Genomic DNA, 19,941 nt, shown 5'->3' with positions numbered 1-19,941 from the left:
TCTGATCTTCTTGTGGAAGCTCTGTTTCCGAGCCGTGTCAGAGTGTGCCTAGAGATGTCAAGTATTCGCGGGATTATGGGACTGCCTACATAATGGATGGCTAGTCCCAACCGAACTAAATATCATCCGCAGCCAATCGCGTCAGCATTTGTTCAAGCTGTACCCACTCCGTGATCAAGCGTACCTGAACAACCCTGAGCTTGGCGTATTCCGTCTTGCGCCTTCAGTGATCGTGACCGCGGTCGGGATTGACGAAGGTCTATACATACTAGATAGAGCAGTTCACTCGCTACTACAGTCGTATCAACAGCAAGAGTCGACCCTCTCTATTGGATGTCCTTTACCGGCCTGCGACTATTTGCCTCTAACCTTGTACAATCGAGTGCGCAAACCCTAATTATAAGCCAGGCATACTCCTCAGGGACGCCAAATCAGAAACATGCACGTACTGACAAGTGTCACAAACCCGGTGGGAGGATCTCCACAACATGGTGGTCATTCTAAAATTATGTTACGGGACATATGTACGAGCGTGGGCAAAGCTACATATTGGAAATCTTGACTTCTCGCGTCTCCCGCTCCTCCAGTCCTGGCCATTTATTTCTTGCTAGCAGCGGCCTTGCGCAGGTCCGCCCTGTCCAGATCCATGACCTTGGCCCAAGCAGCCACAAAGTCCCGCGCGAACTTCTCCTTGGCATCGCTCGAAGCGTACACCTCGCAGATGGCCCGCAACTCGGCGTGAGACCCAAAGACAAGATCGGAGCGGGTGGCGGTCCACTTGGTGGCGTTGCTCTTGCGGTCCACGCCGATCCACTTCTCTTGCGCACTGTCGCCACCCTCGCTCTGCCAGGCCGTGGACATGTCCAAGATGTTGACAAAATAGTCGTTGGTCAGCTTGCCTGGTGTGGCGGTGAGCACGCCTGTCGTGGAGCCGTCAAAAGTGGCGCCCAGAGCGCGCATACCTCCCACGAGGACGGTGAGCTCTGGCGGGGTGAGCGTCAGTTGGTTGGCCATGTCGACCAAGAACTCTTCCGTGCGCGCGCGAGCAGTGCCGTGGCCGTAGTTGCGGAAGCCGTCAACTTGCGGTTCTAGGAAGGCAAACGTGGAAACGTCGGTCGAGTCCTGCGAGGCATCGACACGACCCGGGTGGAATGGGACCGAGATGGCGAAGCCAAGGTCGGCATCCGTGATAGACTTTTCGATGGCCGCGGCGCCTCCCAGCACGATCAGGTCAGCCAGCGAGACGTTGACACCACAGTCGGCCTGGATCTTCTTGAGGGAGGAGAGCACCTGGGCGAGCTGCTTGGGGTTGTTGGAGGCCCAGTTGACCTGAGGTTCGAGGGCGATGCGAGCGCCGTTGGCACCACCACGGCGGTCAGAGTGGCGGTAGGTGGATGCAGAGCCCCAGGCGGTAGCGACGAGCTTAGAAACATCCAGATCGGGTGCCCCAAGAATAGCGGCCTTGAGCTTGGCCACATCGGCCTCGCTGATGGTGTCCTTGGGCGCCGCGGGGAGAGGGTCTTGCCAGATGAAGGTCTCAGTTGGAGCATCAGGACCCAGGTAGTTCATGTTGTTACCCAAGTCGCGGTGGGTCAGCTTGAACCAGGCCTGGCGGAAGGCCTCGGCGAGCTGCTCTGGATTCTCTTGGAAGTTCTGGGCAATGGGTCGGTAAATGTCATCGTGGAGCAGCGCCAGATCTGACGTCAGCATAGTGGCGTGACGGAACTTGGTCTTGTCAAAGGGATCCGGGTAGTCGAGGGTGCCATTGACCGCCTCCCATTGCTTGGCGCCGGCCGGGCTAGTCACCAGCGTCCAGTTGTTCTTGAACAGCGAAGTCAGGAAGTCGTTACTCCACTTGGTGGGCGTCTTTGTCCAAATGACCTCGAGCCCACTGGTCGTGGCCAGGTCAGCGTTGCCACTGCCGACACTGTTGTGCCAGCCCAGGCCCATTTCTCCGAGAGAGGCGCCCTCAGGGGCAGGGCCGATGTTGCTGGACGCGACAGCGCCGTGGGTCTTGCCGAAAGCGTGGCCACCCGCAATGAGGGCTACTGTCTCGCTGTCATTCATTCCCATGTTGCCAAACGTTTCGCGGATATCCAGTGCCGAGGCCTTGGGGTCCGAACTGCCGTCGGGGCCCTCTGGATTGACGTAGATGAGACCCATGTGGGTTGCTGCCAACGGCTTCTCCAGCTTGTCTGCGCGCTCATAGATGTCCGTGCTGCCGTTGTAGCGCTTGTCGTTGCCCTCGGGAACGAATGTCGTCTCCGCACCCCAGTAGATGGCTTCGTCAGACTGCCAAGTATCGATGCGACCGGCTGCGAAGCCCAGCGTCTTGAAGTCCATTGTCTCAAGTGCCACGTTGCCCGTCATGATTATCAAGTCCGCCCAGGAGATCTTGGACCCATACTTCTGCTTGATCGGCCAAAGCAGACGCCGTGCCTTGTCCAGATTGCCATTGTCGGGCCAGCTGTTCAGAGGGGCGAAGCGCTGCTGGCCCATTGAGGCACCACCTCGGCCGTCTCTGGACCGGTACGTGCCAGCGCTGTGCCAGGCCATACGGATGAAAAGTCCGCCGTAGTGGCCAAAGTCTGCGGGCCACCAGTCTTGCGACTCCGTCATGAGCTCCTCGAGGTCCTTCTTGAGTGCTGCGTAGTCCAGGGACTGGAAAGCCTTGAGGTAGTCGAAGTCGCCACCATAAGGATTGACAGACGGCTGGAATTGTCGGAGAACGTCGAGCTTCAGCTGGCAGGGCCACCAATCTTTACTGCGCGTGCCACCCCCAGCCTCATTGCTGACAATAGGGCAGCGACCAAAGGCGGTGTCGGAAGACGCATCGGCCCGCTTGATTGACGGCAGGTCGGCGACGTTCGCCCGCTGTTTGTTGGCGTAAGGGCAGCCTTGCGCAGAGATCGTCGCTGGGAGCAGGGCAGACACTGCCGCCACTGCCAGCACATGGCTGATGCCCGGATCTGTGAAGCGCATTGTGGAGATGGAATAGGGAGAAGAGACAGAGACAGAGGGCCACGTGGTGATCTGGTAAGACCTGCAGCTGAAGAGGACGGGACGGGACAACCAGAGCCATTGTGAGGAGTGGAACTGGTTCCTCATATACTGCCATCGGGCGAACAAGGTGAAGGCTAGATGGGCCCATTCTTGCAGGATTCTGCCGTGGTAGTCATTGTCCTATTGTGGCAACAACTATGATAGGTCAGTTTCTCGGAAGACATATGCAGGGGCGCCTCTGGCCGAGCTTGCCAAGGTTAATTTTGGATCCATAACAAGCGGCACATTCCGGTCCAAGAAAAGATCGACTGATAATCTTAAGCACAGATGCAAGGGCCCTGGCTCCATCACATTGGAAAACATGTGCCTCAGCGAGGACGTCTGTTTTCATCACGGGCGCTTACGCGTATGCACACAGCTTGGCCTGCAGACGTACAGACTAGCCCTATGAACGATGACATATAATTAGGAGTGATAAGCACGTAGTAGATCCCCGCCGCACGGGCCGTCTCCAACATCCTCCTCAAGCGGCTGACGAGATGGCTCTGCCAAGCTAGCCGGTGTTGGCCGAGTGGAGAGTAACGAGGACTCTGCGATGCAAGTTTCCTCCCATGTCAAGGACCGCACCACCTGATTGGAATAGCCTACCTAGCGATTCCTTCAATCCTTCATGACAAGTCGGAGGTTCTTTCGGTGGGAGAGTGCACAGATGCATGGAACTTTACGATTTTCTTCGGTGGGTCCCTACCCAATAGGAATCATGTACCGAATGGGATGTGTTGGAAGATCAATGAGCCACAGTGGAGATGGGGTTCTCATTTACTCAACTTGGACATTGAATGGGATGACGTCCGCTCTGGGATCAGTAAGCCTGGGGGAAGACACTCTGCATGAACCCAATTCTGTCTGCTTGTCGGGTTCACCCGTAAGGGCAGGAGAGGAGATGACTACAACTCGATGAATAATTGAGTGTTGGTGGTTGGCGTGTCTGTAGCTTAACGTTCGCGTAAAGACAGGGATATGCCCCGGAAAGTGTCTTCGCCCTTGGTAATGCCACGGCACTAGGTTTGACTAAGCCATATTAAGCATATCCACGCGCCGGCGTATCCGGGGTCCAACTGCCGAATGGCAAATGAGAACCTTCGCCAGCCTCACAAACCGACACACCTGCCGAATTGCCTCCTAATAAGCAGAGTAGAGCAAGGTTAATCATGACTACACTGTACATTGACCCACTTTATTGAAGCCGCGGAAAACAATGCCGTGTACTTACCGAACTTTGCGACGCCGTTAGCACATCCTCCTGTTTTTCTGTGAAGGCGCTACGTTTCATTATATTAGTTTCTTCACACAAACAGGAAGCTGCCATCGCGCCCCCGCCCCCTTAGGATCACGCAATATCTCTCATCGGAGCATTCCATCAATGTGACCCTTTGTTCGCAATACGCATAAGCACACCTAGCTCGCTACTTCGCCTGGATCCAGCCTTGGCGCTTCCGGGTCCGGCCTGGCAGGGGTACGCGGTGACCTGATTGATACCTACCTCACAGGTATTCTCTAAGGATTGAAGAAGTGCATCCCGTCTTGATTGGCGAAGATCATCAAGCTCTCAGGTATCTTACGAAGGACCTTGCACGAACTGACACAGAGGTCGCTCATCTTAAAGCAAGCATCCAGGAGATGAAGTCTGTGAAACGCTTCCTACGTAATCAAGATAATGGAAGCCACATTGGTCGATAGGCTAGAGTGTTAATGCTATGCTCATGTCCTAAAGGGTTCCGATACAGTTCTGCTGTATTGTAGTGCTTGCCAGAAAAGTGTACACTGGTACAGAGGTTGTCGCTGCTTTACCGCGTTGATCGTCCCCTTCTTTGCCGAAGCCCTGCCGCCTACTTCGGCGCAAAAGACGTCTCGGCGTCTCAAAGTACAAATTATCTGGTCCCAGTCCCTGATGCGCTTACCGAGGCATTCCCGACTATTCTTTGTGCGTCAGTTCGTTATGATGGCACTCCACGAACTTGGAAAGTACTCTGAACAACTAAGCATGGACAAAACGACCGGGATTCCCTCTGATGTCCGATCGCAACAAACTCCTGAGGTGGGAGGACCAGCGCAATGTGCTTGTCGCGCTCTGTCTGCAGATGGCGCCGCGTAGATGGCGACCTTGAACGCCCAACAACGGATCCGGAATGCCCTCGAAACGGCGATCACACTCTCAGAACAAAGGCAGACCAAATCTTGTATTCAAGGAATGCTTGACTGAGGACAAGGCCCAAGACTAGAATGAAGGCAAGTGCTGAACGACCGAACTCAAGGCTGAGCACTTTGTCACCGTTGCCGAGCCCGTGCCAATGAGCACCGTACCCAGAATAGCAAACTTTGAACGTGCGCGTAATCTCTTCCAAAGAAAACATGACTTTTTCTTTTAATACAGCCTTGCGAAGGTATTGGGCAAACGGCCAACGCAGCGACACTCGTTTACTGTGGCTGCGCGCCTCCCTCCCTGCAGTTCGCATGCTAACGAGTAGCGCTTCGGAAATATAGTTTATCCTAATCAACCCGAAGGAGCCTCGGCTTGGAGAACATTCTCCAAACCGATTTGTGGGTAGGGTCTTCGGTGAAATATTTAAACTTTAGACTTATTCTCCTCATCTGTAACCGTGGGTGGCTACTATATCTAGCCTAGCCAGCGCTCGAGATTTGTGAAAGAGAAGGCCAGATTCCCACTAGAACTACGTTAGCTCACAGATATACTTCGAGCCAGCATTGGCTATGGGCAGCCCAGGTCTATCCCCAGCGGCACTGGGACACCCGTTCGCCAGACTCTCCAGGCAGCCTCGAGCACGAGCCACTACTCTGGACTGCGCCCAGAGAAATGGCTCCAGCGCTTATGCAACCGAAGATGCGCTTCGGACAGAACCCGCGTGCTTGCTCGCGGCGAACCTGTGCTCGGGTGGGAGCGACTTGAGATGCATAGGCCAGCTGAGAGCCCGAGCCCCATGGTGGACTGAGAAGATGCTTCGAGACGGCTATGGACACATCTAGTACTGCGCCATGCATCTGTGAGAGGGCCTGGACCATGATCTTGTGCTGCAAGCGCCTTCAGCTTGCTGGTGGATGCAATTCAGCTCTTGACCATCCACAGCACTTCTCGCTCGCAGAGGCCGCCCGGCACGGAAAAAGCACTCAGCATGTCGTGGTATCACATTTGAGTGGAGAGAGTCTGGTCAGGCTATATAAGCAGACAAATCGCCAGGGTGTGTGGTCTCAATCGGAACAAGGCATACTCTACTTTACCCACGGGCCTAGATCATAGCTCTGCCCAGCAAACACGTCAATATGCATCCGGCATATTTCAGCCTTCTGGTGGGTCTTCTCACCCAAACATCTTCAGCCGCCACCACGAACAATGCCTGCTCCGGCGGGTTGTATGCCTTGTTCATGCCCCTGAAACCGGACCCCCAGGTCAAGGCTTTTTGCAATGCCAAGTACAAACCTGGCACCAAGACCATCACTGCGACAGCTTCTAGGACTGGTCCGACCTCCACGGGCACGGTGACAGCTACTGCGTTGTCCACCAGCACCGTGACATCCACCGTGACGATAACGACAACTACCTACTCCTCCATCAATCCATATGCTATCAAAGACAAGCGTGAAGCCACAACTACACCGGTGAACCCGAAACCCGAGGCCACATTACTGCCACGAGGAAGAGACGCGTGCGTGCCCTTCCAGCCACTTCCTTGTGGTGATGCACAGTTACTTATGCTTCAGCCAGGCTACTCTCTACTCTGTCGGCGGCTGCGGCCAGTTTTGTCACGACAGTATGCTCCTGCCTCTATGGGGGCCCTGCTACTTTCGTTGTGAGTCTTTGTCTTAGCCACTGAGCAAAGTGGACTTTTCGCCGTGCACCACCGTCCTGGCGATCTATGCAGCTGACGGACTTGATGCCAGGTCACCACAACATCCACCGCGCCAGGTACCACTGCTACTGTCACAACAACTGTCACACAAGACGGAGGGACGGTGACTGCGACCGCGACGGCCACGTCGACAAACGCAGAGCGGCCACCGTAAGTCTCCAAATCCACTCCCTAGATGTCCCAGTGAGGCTGACGCACGTGAGATTTGGCGCGAAACAGCAACTGCCTCTGTACACGGCCAGGCCAGTTCTGCTACATAAACGACGACAACCAAGTCGGCGTTTGTGCGCGCCGTGCCCAAGACGGCGCAGACGGCAAGCTCTACTGCTACTATACTTCAGCCGGCTGCAATAGAAACAACCCGTGCCAGACAGATGCAAATTGCCAAAACATCAACGTCGTTGATAGGACGTGCTTTGCCGACGTTTTGTTAGGCTGCAATGTTTGCGGCGGCAGTTTTATCTCGGGACTGGCGGCCAGTGTCTGTGATCAGCCTCCTAACAATCCCAGGAGGAAACTCAGGTGGAGGCGCGATGGGATGCTTGAATAGATGCGGAGAAGCTTCTGGTGTCCTCTTCAGTGTTTCTGATAGGGAAGAGCCACCGTGCTGGATCGGTGTAGGACAGCCCGACAGATTACATAAACATGGGACCTACGGAGAAGAGAATGCGAAAGTGTAGGATGCGCCACATAGAGAGGCTTGGGAAATTATCGTTGGTGGAAGGCAGCCACAAGGAACCTTTGCAAACGGTGTCACAGGTGTCTCTTGAGGTCGTTTTCAATGGGTTAGGGATATTAATGAATTTTCCCCGCCCATGTATCTCTTGTATGGCCGTCCTTGGTCTACGCCCTAGCTCTGACAGGCGAGTGGCGCGATCATGTATTCAAGGCAGAGGAGGACTAGTAGCCATCACGGCCGTTTCCTCATGATCACTGTGGCAGAAGAGGTCTATCTCTCGGCTCCGTTTAATTTTTTGAGCAGCTGGCAGTTGCTGTTGATCATGGCTGAAGCATTCTCGTCAAGGCCTGAGCCTCCTTGAGATGTTGACTTGCAGCTCGGGTGACGATTGGGTCATTGTACGGTGCTAAGTTGCTGACGTCATCATGTGCACGTTGCCTTAGCGCCCGCGCTCGTGCAAGCATCATGCCAATGTCTGAGGACGATCTCAGCAAACAGTTGGAGGACCACCCTGCACGCAAACCCATGTGAGAGCCAGACCAGGTAGGTGTTGGCTCACCAATGCCGAAACTTGGACCCGAATGAGACTCCGGCTGGCCAGTCTGTGCGTGGAATCTCGCTTACCATTACGATCCCACAGTCGTCCTATCGCCACGGGGTTTTCAAAGGCCAACCACCCACCACCACAAAGGCTGCTATCGACCTCGGCTGCTTCCTCTTATGCCGCCAAGATGAAGCGAGCCGCGACTTCTGGTCCTGTGGGCTCGAAGAAGGCCAAGAAGCCAAGACCGGAGGTGCCCGAGTACCACCTGACGCCGTCGATCAAGGATGCCGCGGGCAACGACATCTGGCCCGCGCCGCAAGCCCAGATTGATCGAGCCCGGGAGATTATCAGAGAATGGTAAGTCCAACCAAGCACCACCTTCGGACCCCAGCAGAGCGGATCTACATAACGTACGTAAGTATACGAACTGACCCATTCGCAGTGCCGCTGCCGGCAAAAAGACCCTGATTGTCCCAGACAAGGACGCCGACGGGCTCAGCTCGGGCGCGATCCTGCAAAGGACGCTGATCCTGCTGGGCCTCGCCCCGGAGCTCATCAGCGCACACCTGCTGCAAAAGGGTGGCAGCATCCACGACCAGGCCGAGCGGGAAGCCATGGCCAAGCACGAGCCGCAGTACATCTTCGTGCTCGACCAGGGCTCCCGCCGGGCTCCTCCCGTGGTCGACACGCCGCACAGGACGGCCCTCATCATCGACCACCACTGGGCGGGCGACGACGAGGCCGACTTCCCCGCCGGGTCCGAGCACGTCACGGCATGCCACTCGCCCCCCGTCGCGACCAGCTCGCTGCTCACCTACCTCATCTGCCTGCCCCTTCACCCGGCCGTGGGCGAGCGCTGCAGCTGGCTGTGCGTGGTGGGCACGCACGGAGACCTGGGCAACACGCTGAAATGGGAGCCCCCCTTCCCGGACATGAAGCTCACGTTCAAGACGTACACGAAAAAGGCGCTCAACGACGTCGTCTCGCTAATCAATGCTCCCCGGCGGACCGCGTCCTTTAGCGTGGGCCGCGCGTGGGCCGCGCTGACGAGCGCCGCCACCCCTTCCGAGATCCTCCAGAACCGCGACCTGCTGGCCGCCCGCGCCGAGGTCAACGCCGAGGTCGAGCGGTGCACGCACACGGCGCCCCAGTTCTCGGCCGACGCCAAGATCGCCGTGTTCCGGATCAGCTCGGCCGCGCAGGTGCACCCGGTGATCGCGACGCGGTGGGCGGGCCACCTGCAGAGTAACAAGCTCGAGGTCGTCCTCGTGGCCAACGAAGGGTATCTCCCGGGGATGGTCAACTTCTCGTGCCGGATCCCGCGGAGCGCGAGGGCCCGGAGCGGACCGCCAGTCAACATCATCGACACGCTGCGCGGGATCGTCGAGCAGAGTCCGGACCCGACGCTGCGGGAGCGGCTGGGGGAGTCGTTTGCGAGGGGCCACAAGGAGGCGAGCGGCGGGATTGTGCCGAAGGAGGAGTTCGAAGAGCTCATGGCGATCATGGAGGTTGGTAAGAAGTCCACGGCGGCGGCGGCGGCTGACGCCGGGTCACCGACGAAGAAAGCGGGTGGGAAAGTGATTGCAAAGCAGTCGAATACGCTGATGAACTACTTTGGCAAGAAGGGAACTGTATGATACATCCGTTGGGTTACATCTTGGGCTTGTTGTATATTAGTAGACACCGCATCATTTAGCGAATTGTACATAGGGAAGACTTGAACAGCGGTCATGGATTTTACGTGTCGCGCTTGACTTCTCAGAGCAATGGGTTGTGTGGTTCAAGTGAGCTGGTTCCTTCATATATCACGGCATATGAAACAAAAATACGGTGTACAGACTTCCCCCGGTAGAGGAGTTTGCCTGTCCCAGAAGGACTACAGGAACTCTCGTGCATACCCAAAGTTGTCACTACTATACTGGCAACGGAACTTATCAGAAGCGATTGAGTCTAGACCTTCACAGAAAACAGCTACCTTCAGACGATCCACCATCTCACATGACCGTGGCCAACTCGCTCCTCATAGCCCTCTCAACCCGGGCTCACAGCTTCCCCACAGCCTTGAGCCCAGCCTCGCCATCAACAAGCACGCACCAGCCCCCATGTCCCCTACTACCAGCATCGTCACCAGCAACAACCTGGCCCTGATATCTCACTCCCTCTTCTCCGCCACCGCCCGCGCCCTCTTTCCCACGGGCAAACGCCAGCACGGCGTCATCCCACGTCCCCGGCTGCAGCCAGACGGCCGGGACGCCCAGCTTCTGCGCCTCCTTGAGGACCTCGAGGGTCACTGGCGGCGGGGTGATGATGGACACGGAGGTGGATTTGGGATCCTTGAGCGCCGAGAGGGACGGGACGGTGGTGTGGGTGGTCCCGGCCGCGGAGATTGTGGGGGTCGACGGGTTGACGGGGGTGACGGGGAGGTCGTGGTATGTGTACCATGCGAGAACTGTGTGTTTGAAGTGGAGAGGCAAAGGGTTTCTGTGTCAGCTTCGGGAGTCCAGTTCTACGTGGGCGATTTGAAGCTACATAGAGAAAAGATAGGTGGTGCTGTCGGTAGATAGCGGCCGTGACCGCGACATGAACGAGATCAGTTCATGTTGGCTGACGGCAGACGCTCGACAAGGGAAACCCAGAACGAGGCAAGCCGTGTTCAGCTCACCAGGATATCAAGGGACGCTAGTGCGAACCGCCAACCAGCCGTGGGCAGGAGCACCGACTTGACTCCAACTAAGCTTGATTGAAAAAAAGGGACACACGACTCACCCTTGTGCCCAAACTTGGCGGGGTTGGAGCTGGCGCCGACCACGGCGAACTGCGGGGACGAGAAGAAACTGCGGACGGTGGCCTCGGTCGTCATTCTGAGCATCTGGGCTAGAAGATGGCCTTGTTCGATTTGACTGCTTTGCCTGCTTGTTTGTTTGTCTGTATGTCTGTCTTTGTGTCGGGTCTTGTTCCTGTGCCACGGGCTTGCGTCGACTTGAATGCTTGGTAATGATGAACTGTGAGCGAGGGTTTGTTGGAGCGGGCGAGTCGCAGCCCACTTGGGGGCCGCCCAGATGGCCTAAAGAGCCCTGTCGCAGTGCGGGGTCCGCCAATCACGGAGCAGCCGCCCGGCCCGGTTCCACCACTCGCACAGCCGGACAGGCGGGCGTTCCCCACCGATACCGCCGACCTGCCTCCTCGGTCTCCGTGTCGCACGGCATCCTCACCCGCCATCGGCCATCTATACCGAGTGTCCACACGTGCCCGTGACATTGCCGGCCAGGAGCTACTTATATCGACCCGAGACGCCCTCTTGGCATCATCGTCCAAGGCGGCGTAGAGCTGCAGCTGGGGCCCGCAATCCAGCAGAGCAGCAAACAGCAGCAACACGGCACAAGATGACGACTTTTGCGTGAGTACTCTGCAATTCCCTCGGCAGCCCCAGGGCTTCGCTACCCACCAAGCCAGCGTCACTAACACGCATCCGCAGCAAGACGGCCTTCTCGGCCAAGAACTATGCCGCCTTCCGGCCCAGCTACCCGGCCTCCCTGTACAACACGGTCCTCGGCTACCACAAGGCCGGCCCTGCGCCGCGCTGGAACAAGATGCTCGACCTCGGCTGCGGGCACGGCCTCATCTCGCGCGCCATGAGCGCGCACTTTGCCGCCGTCCTCGCCACCGACCCGTCCGCCGGCATGGTCAAGCAGGCGCAGAGCACGACCGCGCAAGAGAACAGCAACATCACCTTCGCCCAGGGGTCGGCAGAGGACCTCAGCCTCGTCGGCGAGGACGGCAGCGTCGACATGGCCGTTGCCGGCCAGGCGGCACACTGGTTCGACTATGCCCGCGTGTGGCCCAACCTGGCCCGCGTGGTCGGCAGGGGAGGCACCGTCGCGCTGTGGGGTTACAAGGACAACGTCCTGGTGGGCAAGGAGCAGGCGACCCGGATCATGGAGCGGTACATTTACGACTTTGGCGAGGTCGCCAACGTCCAGGGCGGCTGGAGCGTCGAGGGGATGGGCCGGTTCTGGGAGCAGCCCGGGCGCAACATCCTGCGGGACCTGCTGCGCAGCGTCAAGCCGCCGCCGGAGGACTGGGAGGCGGTGACGAGGCTGGAGCACGAGCCCGGCGCAGAAGGGGACCCGGACGAGGCGGCGTGGCAGAGGAAGACGATGAAGCTGGGCGAGGTCGAGGGCTACACGAGGACATTCAGCTGCTTCACGGGCTGGGCGGAGGCGTACGCGGACCGCAAGGCGCGCAAGGACGGCGGGGAGGGAGACATCATCGACGTCATGTGGGACGAGATGGTGGCTTCGGTGCCCGAGTGGAAGGCCATGGGCGACCGGTGGAGGGAGGCCGAGGTGGAGAGTGATTGGGGCACGTATATCATCATGGCGCGGAGGAGGTGACTGTGTACGAGCTGAAAGATGTTGTCATCTGGGAATCTGGGAATGGTTCTGCAAATCGTCACTTGGATCCTTGGTCATTGCCGAGTCTTTGTTTGGTGCTGTGGTCCAGTCGCATCTGTGCACTCTCGATGTGTTTGTTGTGCGGTGGTGCAGTTCTGGTTGTCGTGGGGTTAGAAGAGCCACAGTTATGTAAGCGTGTTTACATGCAGACTTCCAGGTCTAGTGCAGCATTTGTGCATGAGGCGGCGTGGTTGCCGTGTCAATGGGCAGGCGCCCCACCACGCCCACCGAGGAGCGGCAGAAACAGCCGCTAGGCAGGGGGCCGCCAGCGCATTGTTGTTTCCTGCATGCATGCAACCGCCGCCCGGACCCTTTTCATTAATATTGTGCCCCTGCAGCAGCGATGGCTGCTTTCTTCCTGACCGCAAGACCTCTTTGTGCCATCCTCCACCTTCCCAGAACTCCAAGCAAACTCCATCGCCAGTTTTCCTAGTCGTCGTCATCGTCGTCGACAGTCCAGAGACTTCCAGCCGACTACCAGTCCCCCAACGCTACCTTCACAATGGTGAGTACACACCGCTGAGACATGTACCTCCTTTGCCCCTTTCAACCCGCCAGCCGCTGCCCGCACCTGCCACCCGCCACGTAAACACTGCTTCGGCCAGTCAGTGAGCACGGCAGCAAGCTTTGCGTCGGCCAGGCCACCACCGCCCCGGCCTCACTTCGACTGCTGCGATGGGCTCTTCAATCACCTGCCGACTGCACGCAAGCCACGCCTCTCCCCGCACAGCTTCTTGACGTCTTTCAACACCCGCGATCCGCACCACGAACCACCGGCAAGCGCCACCTAAATCTTCATCACGCATCAGCGCCTACTGGCCCCCCTCATTCGCATCGCCAACAGCAGCAGCAGCACCCACGACGGCTTCTTCCCGCCCCGATCTCGCGAGCAGCTCGCACACACGTACACTTAGCACCAGCACGATCCCAGACCACTGACAATGGAGTCTCAGGCTTCTACCAACTACAAGGAGGCTTTCTCGTTGTTCGACAAGCGCGGCAACGGCCGTGTCTCCCTCGACAGCCTCGGCGACCTCCTCCGCGCCTGCGGTCAGAACCCTACCCTGTCCGAGATCCAGGACCTCGAGAAGAGCGTCGGTGGCGACTGTGAGTAGATCTCTGATGCAACCAGTGATGCGATGAGCCCGCGCACATTGTCCGTTCTGTCGAACACCTGCTGATGCATTGCTTCGCTCCCACCCAGTCGATTTCGAGACGTTCCAGCGCATCCTGAACCGCCCTGGCGGCTTCCGCGACCCGGGCGAGCCCGAGGAGTACTGCCGCGGCTTCCAGGTCTTTGACAAGGACATGACGGGCTTCATCGGCGTCGGCCAGCTCAAGTACATCCTGACGAACCTCGGCGAGAAGATGACCGACGACGAGGTGGACGAGCTGCTCAAGGCCGTCGACACCAGCTCAGGACAGGTCAACTACACTGGTACGACGCGCACGCCGGGACTTTTGCTTCAATCAGTGAACTCATGCTGACAAAACCCCTGCAGATCTTGTCCGGACTATCCTCGCCAACTAGAAGTCGAATCTCGCAAGCTGTGGTGGACGCCACCACGCTTTCTGGAACGCAAGCAATGATGTATAATGGTTTTATGGACAACAGGAATTCCCGGGACATAGCATGGGTACAGGAGATGCAGGCGTTCATATTGTTTGCTTTGACAAAGAGAAATGCGATGTTCGGTTTTTGCCATGGCCGTTGGCTGTTCTGGTTAGCAGCGTGACCAAGCCAGACACGCGATTCGTTGCTTATCGCCGCTTCATCCGTTTGACCGTTGACTTGCGTTGTTTTCTCACCCTACAACATACTACAAGCTGCCTGATGAGCCCTGCATGCGCTGTTTTGGGTGAGGACTCCAGACATGGAGGAGGCCACCTGACGGGCACCAGTCCAGTTCCACTATCTTGCGGAGTAATGGGATGAAGAGGAAAGATGGATCTATGTTGCATGCTTGGCGGTCGTCCTCCGTGTCAAAGGGATGTGCCGGCGGAGCGGGTGTGACTCTTTTCGAAGGGCGCAGCGGACGGGTCAAGCTTGTCAAAGCCCCCCCCGCCGGCCGATGTGACCGATGTGGGACCTCTTGATGGACGGACGCCGAAGCACCACCCTATCCCTCCGATTTCGAAGAGGGAGGAAGCTCGACCTTCTTGTGGACGGGCATCTTGTTGTAAAGAGAACCTCCCTCCCTCTCTCTGTCTCTTCACGGGGGCTTCTTCTTTCTTTTAAGATCTGATGAGCTAGTATCGGCCTGTTACGCGCATCGCTTGGTGCGCCGGAAGACTTACCCTGGTTCTACCACAAGAGGCGGACAGCACATCACTGGGCCATTACCTCCTGCTGGCACGACGAAGTATTCAGCCACCGTGACGGGATCGTCTATCTTTCTTGAAATCGAATGAGAATCTCGCCATCGCTGCTCCCGAGTCACTGAGCAGGATAAAGACATCCCGCCACAGAATACAGCCGCTGGAGCGAAAGAACAACGACACGGCACCACCGCCCATCATGTCCACCACCACCACCACCACCACGGCGCCGCCGCCGGACTTGCCCGTCCGGCTTGGCTGGATCGGCCTGGGGAACATGGGAATCGGTATGGCGCGGAACATCCAGAAACACATTGCCGCCATGTCAGCGACCGCCACCACCACCAGCACCGCCACCGTCACCACGGCGGAAATGTACCCGCCGCTCAAGGTGTACAACCGCACCGCCTCGCGGTGTGCCGGGGTCGAGGAGCTCGGAGGCGTCAGGTGTGAGAGTGTTGCGCAGGTCGTGCAGGGGAGCGACGTCGTGTTCTTATCTGTGAGTTTCCTTTGACGTCCTCGTGTGATCTCCGTTCATCACTGTGTAAATTTTGAGTACCTAGTGTGGTACTGGTCCACGAGCTTTACGCTTGCATTTCTTTTCAGACTCAGCATTGCTCTGGATTCGACGGGATTTTGGAGTCTCTCCCATTTGTATCGCAGAGCACCTCGCCTCACTGTTGCCCTTCTCAGGTACCGGTTGAAACCCATCAAACAGAAAAGGGCTGGATAGCTTCTGGCCATCAGGAACACATGACGCTGACACATGTCGCCTATTATCATCCATATCACAGCTCAGCGACGACGCCGCGGTCCTCGAAATGGTGGACCAGCTCGTCAACACTCCCCCGAGCTCTTCACAGCCCGAGCCGCCACACTCACAATCACAATCACAGTCACGGCCACAGCACAACAACGCACCTCCTCCGCTCCACGGCAAAATCATCATCGACACCACGACGGTCCACCCGGACACCACGGTCGCCGTCCAGCAGACGCTGGCCGGGCAAGGCGGCGCGCAGTTCGCCGCGATGCCCGTGTTCGGCCCGGCGCCCGTGGCCGCGGCGGGGCAGCTCATCGCCGCGTTTGCGGGACCGAGACACGTGCTGGATGTCATATCGCCGTTCCTCGGGGGCGTGATTGCCCGCGAGGTCATGTATGTCGGGGAGGAGCCGGAGAAGGCCGTGTTGTTGAAGACTACGAGGTAAGTGAGGGGGGCAAGCTGGGAGCAAGTAGTCCCCCGAGGGCATAGACAGTTCCTACACCATGCCCGCACTGGATTGCACGAGATTATCACTTCTCCGCAACAAAGAAGCATTGGGACACACACAGACTGACGAAACAAATACGCGCGCGGGCTGGCAAAACAGCAACCTCCTGACCGCAACAATGACCCAGGCCATCGCCGAGGCCCACGTCTTCGCGGCCAAGACGGGCCTCCCCGCATCGACCCTGGAGCGCCTGCTCGAGCTGAACCTGGGTCCTTACGCGCACCTGACGTCCCGGCGCATGACGAGCGGGGTGTACTGCCCCCCCGCCGGCGAGGCCCCGTGGTCGGACCTGTCGCTGGCGCTCAAGGACGTCGGGCACGGGGTGGACACGGCGCGGAGGAGGGGGATGCGGCTGCGTGCTGGGGAGGCGACGCTGGAGAGCTTGCGGATGGCGGCGCGGTGGGCGGAACATCAGCAAGGGCAGCAAGGGCAAGAGCAGGGACAGAGCAGGAGGTTGGACTCGAGTAGTCTGTTTGGGGCGGTTCGGGAGGAGAACGGGCTCGAGTTTGAGAGCGAGGTGGTCAAGGGCGGGATGGCAAGATGGGGGAAGGAAGGGGAGGTGGTGAGCAGTCTTCGTGACGTGTTGTCGGTGGGCTGTGCTGGTGAGATTTTATGGGCGTGGATTTACAGATATGAGTCGTTTGTAGTGGTTGTTGTTGCTATGCCGTGAGTGCTGTGCTGTGGGTGTTGTGGGAGCGGCAGAAATTGGCCGGAGGGGACGGCCCGGCGCCCACGTCAGGGGCGAAATCCGGGGGTGGGCAGTGGGCAGTGCTGGAGGGGGAAGGACCCCAGTCCAGTCCAGCAGTCATGGATGCCATCATCATCGAGTCCCAGGCGGTCCTTTTGCGTGCACTCTAACATCTGAGTATTGCTTCCTTCATCCAGTTGTATTTAGGTGGTTCTTTCATTCCACCAGCTTCGTCACCATCACATCACGCCTCTGCAGCCATGAATGCATCGTCGGCAGCGCAGACTTTCAAGGCGCAGGAGCTAGACTCGTGGCGGGCCGCCTACAACAAGCACGCTGACGACAGCGGCCACCACCAGCCACTGCTCGTCCACCTCAACGGCGACACGACGTGGCTGCTCCAGGTGCCCGTGCCCACACAGCAACAACAACAACAACAACAGCAACAACTGTCATCTCCTTCCCATGGCAGGTCACACTTCAACATCCTGCTCGACCCGTGGTTGCAGGGCCCCCAGTCCGACGTCGCCAGCTGGTTCTCGACCCAGTGGCACGTCGTCGCCCCTTCGGTCCAGACCATAGCTGAGCTCCAGGCCATCCTGGGCCAGCTCGAGACGAGGGGGGACGACGACACCAGTGACAACAACTCGTCGTCATACATTGACGCCGTCGCCATCTCGCACGAGTTTACAGACCACTGCCACGAGGCCACCCTGCGCGAGCTGCCCCCAGCCACCCCCGTCTTCGCGACAGATAAGGCCGCAGACCTCATCCGCTCTTGGAAGCACTTTGACACCGTCGTCACCACGCCAGGCTATTCCTTTGCATCGTCCTCTGATGATGGCGATGACAACTCCTCCGCAAAAGAGGACTGGCACCAGGTCCTCAGCGTGGCCCCGCTGCCGCCGTGGCTCGGCATCGGCAGGGTCGTGACCCCGGGCAACTCGCTCTACTACCACTCGGCCGTCGTCGTCGTGTTTGACCACCCGACGCCGACGACGACGACAGCAGAGCAACACCAACAGCAACACCAAAACCACCCAGCAGAAGCAGTCATCTACTCCCCGCACGGCATCAGCCCCTCCGACCTCGCCGGCCTGGGGGCCGCCAGGAACTCTCGTCAGATCAGCACCCTGGCCCTGCTGCACGGCCTGCACGACGTCCGCATCTGGATGACCAAGCAGCTCAACCTGGGCGCGCACAACGGGCTCGGCGCGGTCCGCTCCTCGGGGGCCAGGTACTGGGTCGCCACGCACGACGAGGTGAAAACTGGGGGTGGGTTCATCGCGCCGCTGCTGAGGAGGGTGCAGTGGACGGTGGGGGACGCGGTGGCGGCGGCTGTTGGGCGTGGTGGGAAGGGAAAGGGTGAGAGTAAGGGTGCAGAGAAGGAAGAGATGGGGGAAGGAGGGCACGGTGATAAGGGTGACGGGTATCTGTTTGTTGAGCTCGGCTCTGGAGACGGGCTGGTGCTCGCGCGGTGAGGTGAGATGGCTGATCTGTAACCGCGGTAGTCCAGGCCTGCTGCTGCCAAGGTTGACGGTATAGGAGGGCTGCAGTCGTCTTGGGAGCATGCATAGGGGCGCAGATGATACATTGGAAGTAGTATGGGTGCCCAATACAATAATGTAATGATGGATGGCGAGGACGGTCACAGGAAGAGAATATCCAAAACTGATGGTTCAACTTGGTGTATTCGTGGATTTATGCATAATTCCCCACCGTCCCGGTGAATCCAAACTCCGTATCAAAGACAAAACCTCAGGCCAAGCGACCAAGAACTCCTGCCTTATGCGCAACAAAGGAAAGCAGGCAGAAAATCCAGAAGTGTCAAGAACTCCAGCAGTCGTCGCCACTCCATCCAATAAGTGCACTGACGCCTGATCTGAAACGACTCCGAAAGACAAAACCTCCGTCCTCCAAAAGAAAACCTTTCTCATCACGACACTCTTCTTTGTCCCCCCATCTCATTCCAAAATTTTAGAACCCCAGAGCAGTGGTGACGTTCTGCCAGACCGTGCTCACACCTGCGCTCAGCGCGGTGCCAACCTCGACGCCAGCGCCAGCACCACCAGCGGCGTACCTCGTGCTGAGCTTCCACCCGACGGCCGCAAAGATGAACGGCGCGCCGACCTTGAGCGCCTTGGCCACGCCCAGGATGCTCTTGAGGATGCGCGTCTCGAACCGCGCGCTGAGCAACCAATCGCTCTCATTCGCCCGGGGAAACTTCTCCCCACCAGCGGGTACGGGCTTGCCCAGGAACTTGCACAGGGGCTCCCAGCCGTCGGCGTAGTTGTACTCGAGCAGGTTCTCGGGAGGGACCATGGCGCGGACCATGGCGTGGTGCTCGTCGTACACTTTGCGGGCGTTGCGCCGGGCCTGGAGGGCGTTGTCGGCCTGGAAGAAGCCGCGCATCATGGCCTTGAGGCCGATGGTCGAGTGGTGGCCCGAGAGGCCGTCGGCGATGGCGTCGAGGATGTAGACCCAGCCAAAGACAAAGTAGAAGAGGGTCGTCTCGAGCGAGTGCACCCACTTGTCAAAGTCGCGGGTGACGAGGATGACTTTGGCGTTCGGGTACGTCTGGATGAGCTCCTTGCAGAAAAAGGGCGTCAGGTCCGTGGTCGCCTGGAACTGGCCGATCCAGGCGTCCCACTCGGCCCGGGTGTAGGGCTTGACGGACTGGCCGGCGCCCCGGTTGAGGTACGGGTAGTGCCGCTTCGAGCAGTCCTCGAGCTTGTACCACTGGTCGGGCAGCTTCGAGTAGCGGATGATGTGGTGCACGTGCTTGTAGCCCAGCTTGTCGAGGGCCACGGCCAGCGAGAAGGTGCCCGTCCGGGGAAGGCCCGCGCACAGGATGCCACCGCCCGAGGCGAGCGAGTCGACAATGGTCTCTGGGGGAGGGCGGATCTCGTCCTTGATGGAGAGGATTTCGGCCTTGGCTTTTGTCGAGGTCATGGTTGCGGGTGTGGATGATGATGATGATGATAATGTGTGAGTTGTGGGCGAAGGGGGAAGAGGGAGCAGAGACGACTGGTGGATTAAAAGCGGAAATCTATCAAC

The 19,941-nt window shown here is 58.4% G+C and overlaps 9 protein-coding genes across 9 annotated transcripts; 6 read left to right on the top strand and 3 right to left on the bottom strand.

The window, feature by feature from the left end:
* Positions 1-470: 470 nt before the first annotated feature.
* On the bottom strand, positions 471-3,084 carry B0I36DRAFT_324131 (fungal Magkatg2). Its single transcript, XM_046154063.1, has one exon. It carries the CDS (start codon positions 2,980-2,982, stop codon positions 598-600), a length of 2,385 nt encoding a protein of 794 aa, XP_046013234.1. The 5' UTR covers positions 2,983-3,084; the 3' UTR covers positions 471-597.
* Positions 3,085-6,342: 3,258 nt separating this feature from the next.
* On the top strand, positions 6,343-7,334 carry B0I36DRAFT_349613 (uncharacterized protein; the record flags this gene model as incomplete). Its single annotated transcript, XM_046156814.1, has 3 exons — positions 6,343-6,869; positions 7,022-7,079; positions 7,284-7,334. 3 exons carry the CDS (start codon positions 6,343-6,345, stop codon positions 7,332-7,334), a joined length of 636 nt encoding a protein of 211 aa, XP_046013233.1.
* A 1,005-nt stretch (positions 7,335-8,339) lies between these two features.
* B0I36DRAFT_242449 (DHH family protein) lies at positions 8,340-9,789 on the top strand (the record flags this gene model as incomplete). Its single annotated transcript, XM_046149912.1, has 2 exons — positions 8,340-8,509; positions 8,595-9,789. The coding sequence occupies 2 exons, from the start codon at positions 8,340-8,342 to the stop codon at positions 9,787-9,789; spliced, it is 1,365 nt and encodes a 454-aa protein (XP_046013232.1).
* Positions 9,790-10,194: 405 nt separating this feature from the next.
* Positions 10,195-11,012, bottom strand: B0I36DRAFT_243167 (CoA binding domain-containing protein; the record flags this gene model as incomplete). Its single annotated transcript, XM_046149967.1, has 2 exons — positions 10,195-10,601; positions 10,919-11,012. The coding sequence occupies 2 exons, from the start codon at positions 11,010-11,012 to the stop codon at positions 10,195-10,197; spliced, it is 501 nt and encodes a 166-aa protein (XP_046013231.1).
* A 163-nt stretch (positions 11,013-11,175) lies between these two features.
* Positions 11,176-12,825, top strand: B0I36DRAFT_324125 (methyltransferase-like protein). The gene is made up of 2 exons (XM_046154062.1): positions 11,176-11,549; positions 11,628-12,825. Exons 1-2 carry the CDS (start codon positions 11,536-11,538, stop codon positions 12,544-12,546), a joined length of 933 nt encoding a protein of 310 aa, XP_046013230.1. The 5' UTR covers positions 11,176-11,535; the 3' UTR covers positions 12,547-12,825.
* Positions 12,826-12,905: 80 nt separating this feature from the next.
* B0I36DRAFT_324122 (uncharacterized protein) lies at positions 12,906-14,548 on the top strand. The gene is made up of 4 exons (XM_046154061.1): positions 12,906-13,111; positions 13,560-13,713; positions 13,811-14,044; positions 14,109-14,548. The coding sequence occupies exons 1-4, from the start codon at positions 13,109-13,111 to the stop codon at positions 14,135-14,137; spliced, it is 420 nt and encodes a 139-aa protein (XP_046013229.1). The 5' UTR covers positions 12,906-13,108; the 3' UTR covers positions 14,138-14,548.
* Positions 14,549-14,721: 173 nt separating this feature from the next.
* On the top strand, positions 14,722-17,047 carry B0I36DRAFT_324118 (uncharacterized protein). Its single transcript, XM_046154060.1, has 3 exons — positions 14,722-15,424; positions 15,720-16,129; positions 16,296-17,047. The coding sequence occupies exons 1-3, from the start codon at positions 15,125-15,127 to the stop codon at positions 16,864-16,866; spliced, it is 1,281 nt and encodes a 426-aa protein (XP_046013228.1). The 5' UTR covers positions 14,722-15,124; the 3' UTR covers positions 16,867-17,047.
* Positions 17,048-17,240: 193 nt separating this feature from the next.
* On the top strand, positions 17,241-18,356 carry B0I36DRAFT_223330 (uncharacterized protein; the record flags this gene model as incomplete). Its single annotated transcript, XM_046149041.1, has 3 exons — positions 17,241-17,858; positions 17,910-18,234; positions 18,292-18,356. Coding segments are annotated over 3 exons (1,008 nt in total), but the record flags the coding sequence as incomplete, so codon positions are not given.
* A 730-nt stretch (positions 18,357-19,086) lies between these two features.
* On the bottom strand, positions 19,087-19,737 carry B0I36DRAFT_211119 (P-loop containing nucleoside triphosphate hydrolase protein; the record flags this gene model as incomplete). Its single annotated transcript, XM_046148911.1, has 1 exon — positions 19,087-19,737. A coding segment is annotated over one exon (651 nt), but the record flags the coding sequence as incomplete, so codon positions are not given.
* Positions 19,738-19,941: the final 204 nt, after the last annotated feature.

This window comes from Microdochium trichocladiopsis, assembly GCF_020744255.1.
Source record: "Microdochium trichocladiopsis strain MPI-CAGE-CH-0230 chromosome Unknown B0I36scaffold_5, whole genome shotgun sequence".
NCBI classification, from domain to species: domain Eukaryota; kingdom Fungi; phylum Ascomycota; class Sordariomycetes; order Xylariales; family Microdochiaceae; genus Microdochium; species Microdochium trichocladiopsis.
Note: the sequence above shows the minus strand (reverse complement) of the source record. Positions and strands in the feature narration are given on the sequence as shown.

Excerpts from the sequence above, each read along its gene's own strand:
- B0I36DRAFT_324118 (XM_046154060.1), top strand. The coding sequence starts at position 15,125 with ATGTCCACCACCACCACCACCACCACGGCGCCGCCGCCGGACTTGCCC. Across the intron at positions 15,425-15,719 it reads GCGACGTCGTGTTCTTATCT|CTCAGCGACGACGCCGCGGT; the intron begins GTGAGTTTCCTT and ends TCCATATCACAG. Across the intron at positions 16,130-16,295 it reads GTGTTGTTGAAGACTACGAG|CAACCTCCTGACCGCAACAA; the intron begins GTAAGTGAGGGG and ends CTGGCAAAACAG.
- B0I36DRAFT_324131 (XM_046154063.1), bottom strand. The coding sequence starts at position 2,982 with ATGCGCTTCACAGATCCGGGCATCAGCCATGTGCTGGCAGTGGCGGCA.
- B0I36DRAFT_324122 (XM_046154061.1), top strand. Across the intron at positions 13,714-13,810 it reads GAAGAGCGTCGGTGGCGACT|TCGATTTCGAGACGTTCCAG; the intron begins GTGAGTAGATCT and ends GCTCCCACCCAG. Across the intron at positions 14,045-14,108 it reads AGGACAGGTCAACTACACTG|ATCTTGTCCGGACTATCCTC; the intron begins GTACGACGCGCA and ends AAACCCCTGCAG.